The 17598-nt window shown below is 54.6% G+C and overlaps 1 protein-coding gene across 1 annotated transcript in view; it reads right to left on the minus strand.

Annotated features, from left to right (window-relative positions):
• The window catches only part of Cbfa2t3 (CBFA2/RUNX1 partner transcriptional co-repressor 3), a 48472-nt gene that overhangs the window by 10120 nt on the left and 20754 nt on the right, over positions 1 to 17598 (minus strand). Inside the window, exons 2-5 of the mRNA XM_051168539.1 lie at positions 9350 to 9496; positions 6678 to 6755; positions 2295 to 2536; positions 2051 to 2140 (exon numbers count right to left, since the gene is read on the minus strand). Coding sequence (XP_051024496.1) covers positions 2051 to 2140; positions 2295 to 2536; positions 6678 to 6755; positions 9350 to 9496 — 557 coding nt within the window. The remainder of the gene's footprint in view (positions 1 to 2050; positions 2141 to 2294; positions 2537 to 6677; positions 6756 to 9349; positions 9497 to 17598) is intronic.

The following is a 17598-nucleotide window of genomic DNA, read 5'->3' on the forward strand; positions in this document are numbered from 1 at the left end:
TTTCTCCTGGATGGGACTCTAGTGGAACCACATAGTACAACCATGGTGACAGCTAAGCGTGAGTCTGTGGCACTTCACTTTGCTCTGCAGAGCCCCTCCCCGACAAGCTGGTGAATTAAGATTTGGTGTACAACTCACCCTGGCTGGGCTACTGAGGACTTGTGTGATCAAGGGAAAGTCATACCAGCTGTCTTGACTCCAGCCTTACCTGCAGACCAGAGCTCTGGAAGCCTTGGCGTGACAGGCTCCAACGAGCCCCCCATGAATCAACTCAGTTCTCCTATCACCTGTGTGGCAGGCAGTTCTGACTTGCCTAGGAAAGGACCCAAAAGGGCCCGGCAGTTGGAGCCAGGCTCTGCCTGGCCACACCTCGCCCAGCCACACCTTCAGAACAATTTATTCTGGGAATGGCATCCCCAGAGATAGCCGTGAGATGCACTGGCGAGGCCAGGAGGTCCATAACTATCCAGGATGGTGCTGTGATGGCTCTCCGCCCAGCCAAGAGGGGACCCCCACCCAGTGAGGGCAGCGAGGCACCTGAGGTGCCCAAGCCCTTCCTCTGGCTCCCTTGTTTCTTTCTTTTTTCTTTTTAAAAAGATTTATTTATTTATTATGTGTACAGTGCTCTACCTGCATGTACACCTGAAGGCCAGAAGAGGGCATCAGATCTCGTCATAGACAGTTGTGAGCCAAAACGCGGTTGCTGGGAATTGAACTCAGGACCTCTGGAAGAGCAGTCAGTGCTCTTAACTTCCGAGCCACCTCTCCAGCCCTGGCTCCCCTGTTTCTAGACCATGGGGGGCTGGTATCATGCTGTACCAACAAACTGGCTATGCCTCCTCGATTGGACAGAGTGGGCTCCGGCTGGTATCTTGGCAACAAGGTTAGAAGGATTGGTTGCCACCTTGTACTTTTAGGTTTCTACCTTTGGTTCTTACTGCCCTTCCACCCTGGGAGCTCCATATCATATCACTGGTCTGACAATGAGACACAGAGGTCCTGGGTAAGCTATGAGGCGGGCTAGTCTCCTAATAGCCAATGTGGGCACAGAGAAATGAAAGCGGAGTGGAGGTTCCTTGACAAAGCAGCGCTTGGCAAGGTGATCCACCCAGTCAGGGCTTGTTTTGGGTGGTGCCACACTAGTTAGGGAGGAAGGGCACTGAGTGTGGGGACTGTGGGTAGCAGAAGCCGGGATATTCCAGGCAGAGACAGGGTGGCCAATGCTACCCGGCATCTGTTGCGAACATCGGCTCAGACAAAATAAGCCGCCGCACGGCATCCCAAAGACAGGAGGTGGCAGCGTCGGCAGTATGTGGAGGGTGAGAAGGAAAGCCTCCAGCGCACTGCGCGTGACTGCCAGGTGGGCCTGCGCGCTGGCACCCATGGTTTCGCTGTTGTCACTGGCTCCAGTGTGAGCCCAGCAAGGTGTGGGTGGGAGGGAGGAGGGGAATGGATATGGGGTGTCATGTGGGGGTCCCCCTGTGAGGTGCCAGAGGGAATGGGGCTGGTAGGGCATGTGCTGTGAATGTTGTGGGAACTCTGAACTGTACAGACCCAAGCTTGAGCCTGGCCTCGGGTCTTTAACAGCCGTGAGAGCAAGGGCTCTGATTTTCCTGACTATTGGCTTGACAGTGTCAGGGCCTGCATGTCCCCCCTCCAGGGGGTCAACAGGACATCTGCGCAGAGAGCTTTTCAATCTATAATCGGCTCTTAATCTCAACTAGGCAGTTTAAAAACTTACCCGTACAGCTGCCCTATGAGAATGGGGGATTCCATTGACAGGGGCTGGGCACAGAGGAGTGGGGCCAGCCCAGGGATGACTTGGGACCTTGGTGGCGCCTCACATCTTGGAGCGCATCCCTTTTATAGCCAAACCTTGAACTTTGACTAAAGCAGAGCACAGACATTCAGGAAGCATGACCCAGGGCTCCGGCTGGCTGTATGCAGAGGTGGGTGCCCTAGGTGTAGATAAGCTAGCGTCTCCCTGAGAGGTCCCCAGGACCTTTGTATATACTGCCCCTGCTGCTTGGAGGGCGCTGCCTTCAATTACCTTCAGAAAAGGGATGACGAATGGCCGCAGAGGGAAGTTGGTGGCTTCTTGGAGCTTGGAATGAAATTCTTCGATCGTCAGGGTTGAGTTCTGCAGGAGAGATCACCCCACTTAAAAGGTTGCTACACACTATCTGACCTGGACGCCCTACCCACGCCCTGGGGAGGAGGGGAAGGAGAAGGCTCTGGGTCTGGCAGAGTGGCTGTCATGGGGAGCACAGGTGCCTGACAGCCCGGAGACTCACCACCAGCCCCAGCACCAGTGTGCGCACGCGCTCCCCGATCTCAGGAGAGATGTCACTGCCAAACTGTTGCAGGGTGGTGAGGAAACGCTTGAGCTTGCTGAGCTGCCGAGCTCCACACGCCGGGGGCAGGTGCTGTGTGGACAGCGAGGCGGTGGATGAGGTGGCTGGGCCGTTGCTGAAGCCATTGGGTGTAGAAGGGGCACCGTGGATGGCCGTGGGTGAGTGGCTGCTGCCGTTCATCACTGTAGGGGAACAGTGACCGTGAGGGCACTTGATGATTCTAAGTACACGTGGCAACAGTGACAATGACCCACATGACAATGATGATGATGATGATGATGGTAGAGTCCAGAGCAGCTAGCTGTGCCCAGGGTACCATACGGCTACTGCTCTATCCTTGCAACCACACTGTGCTCAAGATGCTATGCTCTTTTTACAGATCTGCAAACTGGTACTGGGCAGGCGACTCCCTCTACCTCAGATACCCCAGCCAAGAGGGCGGGAGGGCTGAACACCGGAAGTGGCGGCAGACAGACATTTGTGGGGCTGGCTTACACTGTCCCTGGGGGGCTACCCTGGCCCTCAGGTCAAGACCTTCATACCAGCCAATAGTGCAGCTCCTTAGCATGCAGCAGATGCCCAGTCCATCCTACCAGACCGGCTCAGGTTTCTACTGTGAGCAAGCACAGGGCCTCTTCACCCATGGTGTGGGAAATGAGAGGTCACCCTCCCATCACCCCAAGAAAAGGCTAGGAACTCCGCTCCTTGCTGTAACAGCCTCAAGCAGTATCTTCTACCCATTTGCATCCCCAACTTTTAAGCAATGCCCCCGAGTCTCCCCAACCCTGAGCGATGTCCGGAGAACCTCCCTAACCTTGAGGGCCCTGAGCCCCTTTAACACTTAGCAGCACCATAGCCAGCAAGTAGCCCAATGCTTGAGCTGGCCAGGCAGAGAGACTGAGACCTTCCCACCTCACCGCATTCCCTACCCGACCCCAGGAGCTGCTGGTTGGGTTCCTCAGGGAATTTTGACACAGGAGGTTGTGTCCAGGCACTAGTTCCTGCTGAGGGCAATCAGGTGACCAAGGAGACAGCTGGTAAGCATGCTTACAAGATCACTGCTGCCAGTCACAGAGCCATGGCTGACTGGATGGCCCTGCCACTGGCTCAATGTCCCAGGGCCAAGGCCAGGGGCTTCCACAGAGTGCTTGCTTCTCAGCCATGAGTGACAAAGGTTAAAAGCTTAGGCTGTGGGCCCCAGCTATGATTAGCAGAGTCTGCAGACAGATCAGAGGTCACCAGTCACGAGTGCTGCCTCTAGGAAAGAGACATATTCATACACCTCCGGCTCATCCGACTATGGTTTTTGTTTGTGTCCTGTGCCCCCTGATCTGAGGGATGAGCCAGGGATGTCTCCTATCCTGGCTGAGAGTGCAGAAGCTGGGTTCTTAGGCTGGGGCTGAGGTCTGGGGTGCCCTCAAGGCCACATTCCTCAAAGCTCCAGCTGTCTCATTCCACCTGCAGAGAGGCCTGGTGGGGATGGAAGTGCCAAGGGAGGGGAGAGAGAGGGAGGGAGGGAGAGAGAGAGAGAGAGAAAGAGAGAGAGAGAGAGAGAGAGAGAGAGAGAGAGAGAGAGAGAGAGAGAGAGAGAGAGCTTTTTCTCCAGGCTTGCCCAGTGCAGTGATTCCAGCTGAGTGAAGCAAAGGGTACCTGAGCAAGTTGCTCCAGACTGTACTTGCCTGTACATCTTGACTCAAGCACTGTGATGAGGCCTAAGGGCTGTGGGCATGGGAAGGTGAGGTGGGCCTTTACCTAAGTCGCTCCTTCCTGACCCTCAGATCTCTGCGGCTGCTATGGCTCTTGCAGGATCCTGTCACACGTCTGCTCATACTAGATACAGGAGGGGGGAGCTAATCTAACTCTGCCAGCCTTGGAGTCTGGGGGGGCGGGGCACATAGCCCTCCTTTGCTATCTAGCCCACTGACTGACTCTGTCTTGCCCAGATACCGCCTGAGGCTCTAGCACAGATAAAACACCCTGGGGCTGGGGCTCTTGGCCCAAAACAAACAGGTCCTAGATCCACAGAGCAGACAGGGCCACAGGGATAAACGGTTCACAGGTAGACCCAGCCAGTGTCCCTAATTGTCTGATCCTAGGGCTGACCCTCACCTTCCACATGAGTTAAGGCAAGACCCAGGCCAGAGATGCTATGGTGTGCTGTGGGGGTGGCTGCCAGTACAATCCCCTCAGAGGACACGCCTCCCCATTCTGATAGCCTCATCTACAGTCTGATAGTCACCTGCTACAAGGGCTACGCTCTCACAGGTCCTCAGACAACCCCATGTCATAAACACCTGAGGGGTCGGGGAGCAGCACCAGTCCAGATGTACACCGTAGGTCAGACCTAGGCCTAGCGTTCTTGTCTCTATCTGCCAATGGCCCCAAGGCTCTGAGGTTCTGAGGTGGGCTCTAGGATTAGAGCCCAGTGGCCTGGTTTGGTTCCCAGCCCATTGCTTATGGAGCCTGTGTATGCCTGCCACCAGCTTACCTGGGAGCTGGCCCTCATGAGGTCACAACCCTGACAGACTTGACATGATGGGTGTTATGTGAGGCACCTCTTGACAGCTGCTTCCAAGGAGCAGCAATTTCAAAGCACAAGGGGAATAGAATGGCAGACTCCCATGCTACCTTGGTGTTTCTATCCTGCCGCTAGGCATGCAAACCCTCTGCATACAGCTCTAAGCAGCTCCTCTTCCTAGTGTTGCGGGGCGGGGGGCGCTACACAGAAGCTGAAGCCTTCCCATTTGTCTCCCCAAATGATCTCAAGAGCCCCTTCCAGGGCCTAGAACACATAGCCAGCTCCAGACTGACTGTAGGCTAGTAGATGCAGGCCAGCGTAAGTGCCGTGTGTGGGAGCACCATTCTTGATCTAGGGTGGTCAGTGATGGTGGCACACAACATACCAACAGCTCTGGGCCCCCGGCTTTTCTAAGACTATGTCCAGAGGACCCCACTGGGTGAACTTCCCTCTCACTGGTGAGCTCTGACAGCCACCGGCACACATGCCCCAGTCAAACCTAATGACAGCCACTTGCTGTCACCTCAGCCAGGCCAGGAGATGGCCTGTTGCCACGGAGACCTCACCAATAGCAGCGGACTTGTGTCCTAAGACCAAACATTCTATCACCAGGGCTCTGGGCCTTCTAGTACTTTCTAAGACATGCCAATGTCCGCACTGTCTAGTCCGCCACCCACCAGACCCAGCCTGGCCTGATCCTGTCCTCCCTGAGGCCCGCTTACCAGCCTTGCTCTGAACGCCTGGGTCCCCCGTGGCCTGTTCGTCTCACTGCCTGTCTGTCTTCCCTCCCGCGGCTGCCGGGCAGTCTCAGCAGCTAAAGAGACGCCAAAAATAGCCCCCAGCACAAGTGTTTTCATTACCACAACAGGTGTGTTACTAAGTTAGACTGTACACGTGTCCTCGGCTGATGTTTGGGGGCACACGCTAGCACCCCCATAACTCCCTCAGCCTTGATGCTTGGGTGAGAGTTGGCCTGGGGCACATGGACCCAGTTAACAGCTCTCCCACTCTTTCTCCCTGACAGGGGGAACCCCACTGTCACCACAGCAAGAGTCAGCCAACAGTTGATGGCCAGTCAGGCCGTGTGCCAGGCTCTAGCGTGTGGCCAAGCGTGGCACAAAATGATGACAGCAAGAAAGACAACTCACACACACACACACACACAGAAACACACACACAAAAAGAAAGAAAGAAAGACAACACAGAACACAAACAGTGCTTGTAACCTCTTCCTCATCCTTAGAGCCCAGAGTTGCACAGCAGCCGCCCACACACTGGGATATGCAACTAATTGACCCAGTCAAGGCTGCTGAGGCACAGTAACACCTGGTACTCGGGGACAAGTATTCTGAACGCCACCCAGAGCTTTGATGGAGCCATCCACTGGTGACTGATGCTCACGGGGCACGTGGTGTGGGTCAGACACGACAGCAATAGCTTTCTCAGCAGGTATATGAATCACCCTCGACACTCCATACTGTGGCAGCATCACTTTACAGGTGGGGAAACTGAGGCACAGGCAGCAATTCCTGCCCATCGTTAGCCTGCTAACAGTGGGAGCCAGGGCTTTGTCATTGCCATTTGTCCCACTGTCTCCTCACAATCTTGGCATGAGCACCAGTCAGGCTGTTTGGCTGCTGGCTAGGAAACTCAGGAGGCGTTCACATGCAAAGGCCCCACAGTTCCCGCGCGATGTCTGAGGGGCCTAGGGTCCTGGGCCTCTCTTGTCTTTAAGGAGGCTGGAGATCAGCAAGAGGAACCCAGGTAGCCTCCTTGAAGCCCATGGTTCTTGTTATTTTACTTACAGAGACAGACCATGGACCACTTTAAGCAGCCGTGGAAACGGCCGTGGGGCAGAGACGTCGCAGGTCCATCCTCGCCATCTGTAAGCAAAATAAGAAGAACACGCCGTCAGGAGGGCGCCGTAGCGGCCCATCCCCTCTGCTGCTCAGTGGCAGGCCTAGAGACCGCACTGTTGCCCCTGGGGGCCAGTCCACTCCTCTGTGAAATTGGTTGCAGTGGTATCTCTCACCATGAGCAGGACACCTAGCTCTTAAGAGCTGTCTTCCCAGAAAGGGCCTGGTCACCCACTCAGTACCATCTGTGAGTGACTTGATGCCCAAGCTGTGTGTTTTCAGTAACTGAGATTCAGGTCTGAGTTACATGAGATGGGTTGTCTGTCAGTGGAGACAGGGCATAGCTCTTGGAGTAGTAAGCCAGCCCCCTCCATCTCAGAAATGTGCAAGGGCAGATGGGAGCTCAACCCACCTACAGGCTCCCTGTCTGAGAGGAGTGTAGGCTGGGTTGATGCTCTTTGTATCGTCCCAGGTCTCCACACTCAGCCTCCTGGGACCAATCCATGCCAAGAGCGGTCACTGGGCCAGGAAAACCACAGCCCTCAAGTAGAGGTTCAAGGTCAGTCTCTCCATTTGGCATGGAGCGCTGGGCACAAGAATCTGCAGCTGGCTACAGAGGCTTTCCCAAGGGCTGCCACCAGCCAGGTGCAGGGGTGTGGTTAACCGTGTGGATTAGGAACAGACCTGAGGTGACCTCAGGAGGCCTGAGCCTCAGACTTATGAACCAACTATCCCCAAAGCTCTGAAGCCCGCTGGCCTGGAGGTGTCATCTTAGAGAAAAACGAAAGCCTTGGGCTCTACAGACAGAACTGTGACTCCCCCCCCCCCCCAGGGTGAGACAAGAGGGTCACAACAACTCCTCCCCCAATGAACCACACATGGTCTAGCCGCCCTCACATCTGTTCACAGGCCTCATGAAAGCAAAGCCCGAAGGTCCCAGCTGATCCCATCCCCACTCCTAACAAGGAACATCTGGTGTCCAGGCTTGCTTTTGGGGAGGAGAACTGGTCCACAGGGAAATGCAGGCTGTGGGAGGCGTACCCTCGGGGTCAGTGACAGCTCAGAGTCCAAGATCAGCTTGTCAGCTACTCTGTTCTTCCTTCCTGCTTGGGGCCTCCAAACATCTGGAGGACCATTGTTTCAGGAAGTATGTCATGGCCGCATTGCTGGGAGAGGGGCACAGCAACCTCCACACAAACAATTCCTGTCTCTAGGTTAAGGCATTGGCTGGTGACATCGGCACAGTCCCACAGACTCTCCTTTCACCCTCTGGACGAGCTTCCGGGGATGCCCAGCAGCCAGAGTCCACCTGCAGTTTAGCCCAGAGGGAAGAGGAACATCTAGGGAGGGAGGGCACGGCGACTATGCTCAGCATCACTATGGGAGGAAGAGTATGAGAAAAGGCCTAGGTCCCTCTGGCCTGGAGGAGCATGGCAGGCAGGCAGACCCAGGACCTGGCAATGGCCATCTGTCCTCTGAGACCATCAGGTGGCTAAGGGTAGAATCCCAGCTACAAGAGGCAGGGGTAGGAGTTCCCACTCCAGGCTCAGCAACCGCTGGACCCACGGGGTTAGCTGTAGGAAGTGGGAGGGGCTAAAACCTCCCAAGAGACTGGAAGGTGTATGTGGGTATTCACATAGGACAACCTGCTGTGTGCCGGGCATGATCTCAGATGGCTCTGGCTCCATGTGGCTGTACATGGACACAGACTGTACCCCCAAAGCAGGAGCCTGACACCCTGCCAACAAGGACAAGGTTGGCCTGGGGGCCATGCTGCCTGACCCTCAGCTCAACCTTTCTCTAGACAGCAGGGCTTTGCTTAGAGCCCTGTCTTGGAAGGGCAGAGTCAGTATTCCGTGCCCAGGGGTGGAGGGACTAGAGGAAGCACACATGCCCTGGGAACCAGGTGACACCAGGCTGAGTTCCTGAGACCCCCTCTCTCAGAGATGGGTCTTGCTTCAGTTTGAGTTCTGGGAAAGGCTCCCTTAAGTATGTGTCTCTGAAGGTCGCAGTAGGGGGTGCCACATGGTTTTGTTTCCCTGCCCAGACACCTAGGGCATACTCCAGAGCCTCTATCTTAGGGGAGGGGTATGGGACACTGCCCCCACTAACAGCCCAACCCTGAGAGTTTCTGTCTTCTCCAACCACTCAGGACCTGAAAGTCAGTCACAATCTCTTAAAGAAAAGAGGTGGCTATGGATGGGAGACACCACTCCTGCTCTGGGTTTCCTGGAACCTTCTCTGAGAAGAGTGTACCCTAGCCTCTGTTCTGGGCTGCAGAGATGAGCCTAAGTACCCGGCCTTCAGACATCAGTGTTGTAGATTGGTATTAATGTCCGTTAACTTACTTCGACCGCAGTGCCCCACTCCACTCTCCCCTTCCCCATAAATGAGGCAGCCAGGCCACAGAGGTTAAATACTTTACCCAAAGCTGTGCACGAGGCAGAAGCATCTGGGATCTGGGCCTAAGATGAGGCTGCAAACAGGTCGCAGAGCCATGTTGTATTAGACTACTAGACGCAGAGCACAGAATCTCAAATGACTCCACCTGATCTACACTCCCTGCCCTCCCCTGGTCTGTGGCGGCAGCGGCGGCAGTGGCAGTATGAGGGGGCACTCACGTGTGTGAGGTGTGAAGGAGGGTGGTCGTGTGGCTCCCTGGGATGCTGTGGGAGGTGGGGGTGGCATGCTGGGGGGTGTGGACCGGGGCTGCGTCTTCACTTCAGCCGGAGAGTCTGGCATTGCTGCAGCCTTCTCCTTCCTGTTAGCTAAGGAAAAGAGACAGAGAGAGAGGGGGGAAAAAAGGATCAAGCAGCTGAGGGCAGAGCAAGCTGGCCAGCACCTGGGCAGAGGCCTGAGCTTCCACTGGCCAGGTGGACTCCTGACTCCACCCATCCTGTGGGAACCCCAGGTGTTCGCACAGGTGGCTAGCATCCACACACAGGTGAAACCAAGAGCCAGGCTGAAGGTGGGCTTGTCAGGACTAGTGTGTGCGGGAGCCCACAATGCAGGTCTCCATGTTCGGGCCCCATCTCAATTCTTCTGGCCTACCCTGAGTATCTGCATTTATAAGGCATATATGGAGGGTGGTGACCCCAGATTTCCAGATGCTGAGACTGTCCTTGGAGGGACGGGGGAACCAGCTTGGGCACGGAAGCACCATTTAAACCATCTCCTGTCCTTGTGACCCCTATGGGAGGCTTGTGGATGCCAATGTGCCCAGGGCCTGATCCCTGAAATGTGACCTATAGGCTCAGTACATCCAAGATCAGCCTTCATCCAGTGACCCAGCTCTCAGCACGGTGCCCAGCTTGCCGTCAGATGAGCAGGAAAGAAGGTAAGGCGGTGATGATGGTCAGGTGGACCCCGGATAGCCAAGGGCTCCAGAGCAGGGCCATGCAGTGAAGGCATGGGTCAGCCTAAGTCCAAGGGGCAGGCAGGCCCTGCTTAGGACATTCTTTGCAGTTGACAGTGAGGCCCCCGGGCTTCCCTTTCACCTTAAGGTATGGTCAGGCAGAATGGGTGGAAAGATCTGTATGAGTTGCCTCTATGTCATGTGACTCAGCTCTCCAGGGCCAGCAAGGGGGAGAGCGGGCTCCCGCCTGCTATGAGCAGAAAGCAGACTGCCCCAATAACTGCCTGTCACCCACGTTCTGATCATACCCACAGGGTCTTCCACAGCAGAGGGTACAGAGGCTGAGTTATGGAATTTGTCGTCCTTGGCCACCATCATTGCGCCCCTGTGGGCATCACCCCCTCCCACAGCATCCCAGGGAGCCCCACACCTTCCTGCAGAGGGAAGAGACGCTCCGAGACACCCTAGACAAACACGGTGGCCAATGATGACTTGTGTCTAGGTCTGCAAGGAAGAGGCAAGAAGCCCCCCTCTTGCTGGGATCATGAGGAGGGACAGAATGGGAGCAGATGGCACACAGCAGCCACCCAGGCTGAGGCACCTGCTGTCCCCCAGCTGTGGCCTCTGGCCCCCCTCCTGCCGGTGCTTGGCCCCTCCCCTCCCTCAACTGTCCAAGGTCTGATGGCTGGGCACATGTGTGGCCGCAGCTGTGGGGACCTATCAACACTATGCCTGGCTGTAAGGTTGATGGCCAGTCTCCGGTGACAACAACCAAAGAAGGCAACTGTGGCTGGCTGCTTCAGCGTGCAGCAGCCCGTCCTCATCAGCCCTTCACCTGTCCAGCCTGCCCTTGGGCCCTCGGGCAGATGGGGCTGCCTGGGAGGGTATTGCCAGGGCCAAATGTCTCAAGTGCCAGGCAGGCCCTGGTCACAGGCCCAGGACATTGGGGACACTCTGTGTCTCTGAAGCCTCTCACAGGGAGTTAGGGGGGCAGAGGTTGGTGGCCGGGTGTGGCTTCTCCTGAGCTTCAAGTACCAAACAAAGTAGAACCAATTGAATAAAGGCACCATGGGCACTAGTTATTACCTTTCAGCATGATTGTTCAGTGATGGGCCATTGGTAGACCCACTGGTGCCACAGGCCATGCTACCGTGTTGCAGTGGCTACCGCTTGCATGCCCATGATGTCAAAGGCGCCCTGTAGGTGCCTGGTGCCTGCAGAGACTTAATTTTTTTTTTTTTTTTTTTAAACAGGACATGAATTACGGAGGCTAAAGGTCATTGCTTCAGAGCCTCAAATGCTCATTGCAAGCAGTTCCCAACATGCCCTGGAGCTCATCTGTCCTCATAAAAGTCCTGAGGTAATGATTCCACTCAAAGCCCATTTCAAAGAGAGGGCCAGGTACACAGGTGTCACAATCTGCCCCAAGTCACACAGCACACATGGCTCCAAAGCCAGTGAGCGCGGGGACTCAGAGGCACCTTGCCTCCTGCTTCAGACCCGTCAGTGGCCTCACAGATCTGGAGTTGCTCCCCTGTTCTGCCTTCACACTTTCCTTGCTTTCCTTTCAGCAACCTAAGGGTGTCCAGCTCCCAGCATGCCTCGGGAAATCTTGTTTCCCTCTCCAGCTTACCCCCTCCTCGAAGTTCCTCTGGACTGTCACCCCACTGCAGATTCCTGGCTCCCTGTCCAACCCACCTGCAAGGCTTCTTTGTGGGATTGCAGCCACCAAAAGGTGATGACTGAGGACAGAGATCACTGTGGCAGCCCAGTGAGGAAGCATTGCTCTGGAGTACCTTGCCAGGAACCTCAGGGAGAGGATATAGGGAGCCTGGTGGGCAGTGCCCAAGGACCAGCTGATCGATTTATTTACTTAGTAGAGATTTGCTGCGTAGCCAAAGATGGCCTTGAACTTCTGATACTTCTGCCTCCACTTCTGAATGCTGGGATGACAAGCGTGTGCCACCACACCCAGGCTATGGGTGCTGGGGATTGAACCCAGGGCTTTGTGCATGCTACAAAAGTGCTCTACCAACTGAGGTGCATCTCTAGACTCGCTGGTAACTTTCACTAATTTTCCTCCCGACACTGTACTGGCTCACAAAAGCCAATGGCAGGTATGAGTCCTTCCCAGGCTGTATCTTTCTGCTCTGCTTCCCCGGGGCCCTCCAGGCACATACTCTAAAAGCCTGAGTAGAAGAAGCTGGCCGGGTATGGTGTCCCACTAGTGGATGCTCTGGGGACCCATAGAGAAGCGGTCTCTGCCCTGAAATCTGGGCAGCTTGGAGCTGTTTCTTTTCCTTTTGTCCCACCAAGGTCAAACCCACGGCCTCAGTCACACTCCTGCTGGATCTCCAACCTGCACAGCCTCCTCCCGGTACTGTTACGGTTCCATCTCGTACAGGGGAAACTGAGGCCCAAGAAGTGATTTCTCCAAAGCCGCTCGGCTGTGCACTACAGAGCTGGATCTTGTCCATTGGTTCCAAGCCTTCCTACATCCACCTGTCCAGGCCTTTGTCCCCAGACTCTACGTTGTGTTTCCAGGTAGCTGGGCAGAGGTTCTCTTTGCCTGTTTAGCTGGGCTTTCCTTGTTGTGAGGTGAGCAAGTGGGAGTAAAAACCACAGCTGTCCTCAGGGCAGCACCACTGACCATGTGTTCCAGGTGACAGCTGCTGACCTCAGGGCCCCTCCAGAGTCTCACTGAGGTTCATGGCTTGTGAGTGGGGCAGCCAGGATTGGAACTATGTACCAGCTCTTGGCCAAGCCATTGCTGTGAATTCTTTTTTGTTTGTTTTTGTTTTTCAAGACAGGGTTTCTCTGTGTATCCTTGGCTGTCCTGGACTCCCTTTGTAGGCCAGGCTGGCCTTGAACTCATAGCCATCCACCTGCCTCTGCCTCCTGAGTGCTGGGATTAAGGGCGTGCGCCACCACTGCCTGACTGTTGTGAATTCTTTAGTACAGGCAACTGGCATGGCGACAGCCTGCAGCCACAGAGGGGATCATGTGAAAAAAGCATGGAAATGCCTAGAGAGCCAGATCCATGCCCAAACCTGTAGGGCCAACCTTCACCCCAGCAGAACAGACATGGAGTCATCGTGTGGTCACCTACTCTAAAGTAGTTGCTGGGGAACTTCTGTAACCAGCTTGATCGTGCTCTGCGCTCCATTACATTGCCTGCTTGCTATGTGGCCTAGGACAGTACCACAGTTCTTATACTGCGGCAGGTGGGGGATGCTGCAGGGTGGGTACAGGGAAGTGGCAGAGGCTCAGGGAGGCCCAGCCCCCTCATCCCGAGGAAATGAGGTAAGGAGCCCATGACATCATGTGGCCTAAGGATGAGGAATGCCTGCTTCATGAGGGCCTCGGCAGCCCTCGATGCTCCCAACAGCCTTCATCCATACAATCCCGCTCCACCTTTCAGGTGGGGAAACTGAGGCACAGAGTGGTCTAGTGATCTATCCAAGATGCCCAGCTTAGATGCCAGCAATAAAATTGGATTTGGGTAGCTTGGCCCTGCTGGTTTCAGGGACCCCTGCAGCCAGGTGACCCACGCCAGCTCCCAAGGTCTCTAGAATATACCCAGCCTCTCATGTTGTTTTTTAGAGCTGATAGTGTCTTCCCTCTGGTCCTCCTCAGAAAAGGAAGCTTATGGTTTCCCTATCCTGGATCCTAGAAACTGCATATAGGGTCTGGCAGAGAGGATTTGGGTTACCCCTGAGGAACTCGAGTGAGGAGGGAACGGGAAGCAGTGGTACCCCTAAACCATCCTATAGTGCCCAAAGCTGGCGGAGTCTAGGATGATCTCTGGGAAGAAAGAGGGTGTACGGGAGGCCTGGCTCCTCCTCCAGCCCATCTCAGTCTCTGCCACTTCCTTGTTCCCACCCTCCAGAAAATTCCCAGGCCCCATGGCTGCTTGTGGGCCCAGGGGAGCCCCTGTGTTGTCCACGACAGTACCCAGTTCCCAGCTGAGTGCTGCTCAGCATCCACAGAGGAAGCAGCTCTCTAAGGCCAGTAGAGCCTGTGGGAAAGAACACGGAATGTGCCAGAACAGGCCACTCCATCCATCACTGTCCCCATCGGCTGTAGTTCCCAGCCCGCCCTCCCGGCTGGGAACTGGCCTAGGTCCAGCATAGAGTTGACCGTCTTTCTGGCTAGGTCTCTTCAGACCTTTGTGTCCTTAGCAAATTCAGAGCCTGGCTTTCTAGGCACAGTCTGACTGACCTCTGCAGTGACCTAGGTCACTGTGTGCATCAGCAGGTCTCGGAGGCAACAGTGATCACAAAGTCAGGACTGAGTCTGGTCCCTACCTCAGTGCTCTTTGTTTGTCACTGCCTGCTGTCCCCACCATTAATCTGTGAGGTCGGCAGATAAGGAAAACCCAGGCTGTGCCTCCAGCTGGTCAGACGTGGGGCTCCTTCTCTATGGAGCCTGGTGTAGACTGGACAGGGTGCAGAAAGGGTCAGGCTGTCTCTCTATTTCTGGGCTGACCATGAGCAGGTTGGGGCTTGAAGGCACATGGAGGTATCAAGGCTCCCGGGTTTAGGCATCTCTTCTATAAGTACAGCCAACCCCTCACACACGGGGGGGGGGGGCAGTGTCCCCAAAGCACAAAGTCCTCAGTCAAAGGTAGAAGAACAAAGGGCACTTTGGAGAGAATTGGCTCAGATTTAGATGCTGTCACCCAGGTGGGCAGTCTACATCTGTGATGTGGGGACCACAGTGAAAAGTCAAAGGTATGTGGCATGCCATTGGCTGAAAGAGATGCGTGCTACCAGGGGCTATTTTCTCTTTCAGCTGTGGAACTACAGTGTTCTAGGGCTGGGGATATGGGTAAGTTGGTGCTGGGGATTGAACACAGGACCTGAGTTTCTTTCCCAGCACCCATGTAGGGAACTGGGCATGGTGGCATGTTCTTGTAACCCCAGGGACTGGAGAGGCGGGAGACAGAGCTCCTGGGGCTTGCTGGCTGGCAAATCTAGTCTACTTAGCAAGTTTCAGGTCAGTGAGTTTGGCCTCCACAGCATATGCACTCATCTCCTCCCACAAAACACACACAAGAGAGCGTCAGAGACAGGAGATACTAGATCATTCTGTAGGAAATGTGAGATGGGCATAAAGAGAAGACCCCAGGAGGCTGAAATCACTCCATTGCATCCTCATAACTTGGTAGGCTGTCCCAATACTCAGGGTCACTTGAGGTCCCCGCAATGCCACCAGCGTGTAAGGAGCACAGAGCCCTTATCTCTGGATTCCAGCCTCTACATTTGGCTGGCAGTGGTCCAACACTGTGCCACCAAAGCCAAGGTAACCCTACATGATTAGATTTCCTCAGATGCAGCAGGGTCAGCTAACCTTCTAGGACATGTTCCCAAGCCTGCCACTTGCGGCTAACTGTCCCCTCTGCCCTCACACTACAGCCTCACTCTCCAGCCTCAGAAGCTCCTGCCCCAGAACCTTTGTACCAGCTAGTGTCCTCCTGTGGAAATGCTACCTCTTCCAGGTCTCTGTTGCCTACCGTCTCATCCTTCATATCTTTGTCATGACTGCAATTGTTTGTTTTGTTTTGTTTTAACGAATCTGTTCCCCAGAGGCTCCTAAAGTTGGGCAACACCATCCCCATGGGAAAGATGGAAAAATTGAGAGGTAGGAAGTTCACATGGCTGTCAGGGGCCACAGACTATGAGGTGGTTTGGAATGCTTCAGCATTTTGATGCCTCCACATAGGCTACTGGAGTGTTTCCAGCAGTGTTTACATCCATCTCCATCCATCTACCCATCCATCATCTAATCATCATCCACTCACCCATCCATCCATTTATCCACCCATCCATTCATCCATACCCAATCCATTCATCCACCCATTATCTACCCACCCACCCACCTATCCATCCATCCATCAATCCATCCCCCATCCATCCATCCATCTATCCACCCACCCACCTATCCATCCAGCCATCCCCATCCACCCATCCATTCATCCATCCATTTTCCCACCCACATCCATCTATCTATCCATCCATCCATCCATCATCCATCATCTATTCACTCATTTAACCACCCATCCAGTCACCCACCCATCATCCATCCATCCATCCATCCACCTATTCATCCATCCATCCATCCATTCATCCATCCACCCATCCATCCATCCATCTATCCACCCATCCATCATCCATCCATCCATCCACCTTACTCTATATTCATCCATCCACCTATTCATCCATCCACCTATTCATCCATCCATCCATCCATCCATCCATCTATCCACCCATCCATCATCCATCCATCTATCCATCCCCATATTTCCATCATCTACTCATAAAGCCACACATTATCCGTGTATGCACCCATCTCCATTATCTACCCATCCTCTTTTCCATCCACCCCTCATTTACCTACCCAGCACTCATCCATGAGTTCCTGCTTGCATCACTTGTACACCATCCATCCACCTATCTATCTACTCACTCACTCATCCATCCATTTAGAGATCTCCACTTGCAATGGCTTTTCAAGACTGGCGAGATGGCTCAGTGGGGAAAGGTGCTTGCCATCAGACCAACCTGAGTTTGACTGAACCCCAGAACCTGTATGGTGGAAGTTAGTGAACCAACTCCTATAAGTTGTGCTCTGACCTTCACAAACATATCCTGGAACGTGTCCCCACACACACTTACCACATAAATAAATGTAGTAAAAATAAAGTGTCTTTCAACCCTCTACAACCAACAGTCCCATCTAATCACAAAGAACCGGATACCATCAAAAGCTAAACACCAAACTCAAGCACCCCTTCTTCCTTTACACTCACAAGCAAAGCAGTGAACAGTGAACCCAGATACGTGTGAAAGCAACACGGAATGAAGTGACACAGCAAAGATGCAGGAAGCCTCGGGACCACCAGGACGATGTGATGGGGGACATGTCGGGAGCCCCATAACCACCTCCGAGGACAGGCTAGGCACAAAAGAGGATCACTGGAGGACCTCTGCTCCATGTGGACAGAGTTGCCTTCCCTGGGTGCTCAGGGCCATGGGGTGTATGGTGGGTGTGTCCTAGCTGCCCTGGCCCTGAGGGGGTCCAAGCTGCCTGATATTCAGATGGACTCTTTGATAATGAGAGGGGTTGGCAGCACAGCCATTGGGGGCAGGGGGTGGGGGAGGACATGTACAAGTCCTTAGGGGCCACTGATGTAGCAGGTGGTGTTGGCCTGTCCTTCCCATCCCCCATCCTCTGCCAGGGACTGGTCTTGGTGGTGGTGGTGGTAATGATGGGTTTCTGTCCTGGATATGGAGGCTTAGGTACAATATCTGGAGTCACTAGAGGGCTCATGTAAGATTGTCATCTTTTGAGCCCAGGACAAACTTCCAGGGGACACAGCCCTCTTCTGGAGCTTCTCTGTGGGATACCCAGAAAGAATTTGGGCCTTGGTCTCGGGCTCCCAGGCCCAAGGCACAGCAAAGGGCTGGGGGCTTCCTCTGGGTGACCCTATGTCTGGGGAGCAGTCTGACCTGG

This window comes from Acomys russatus, chromosome 26 (assembly GCF_903995435.1).
Source record: "Acomys russatus chromosome 26, mAcoRus1.1, whole genome shotgun sequence".
Taxonomy (NCBI): Eukaryota; Metazoa; Chordata; class Mammalia; order Rodentia; family Muridae; genus Acomys; species Acomys russatus.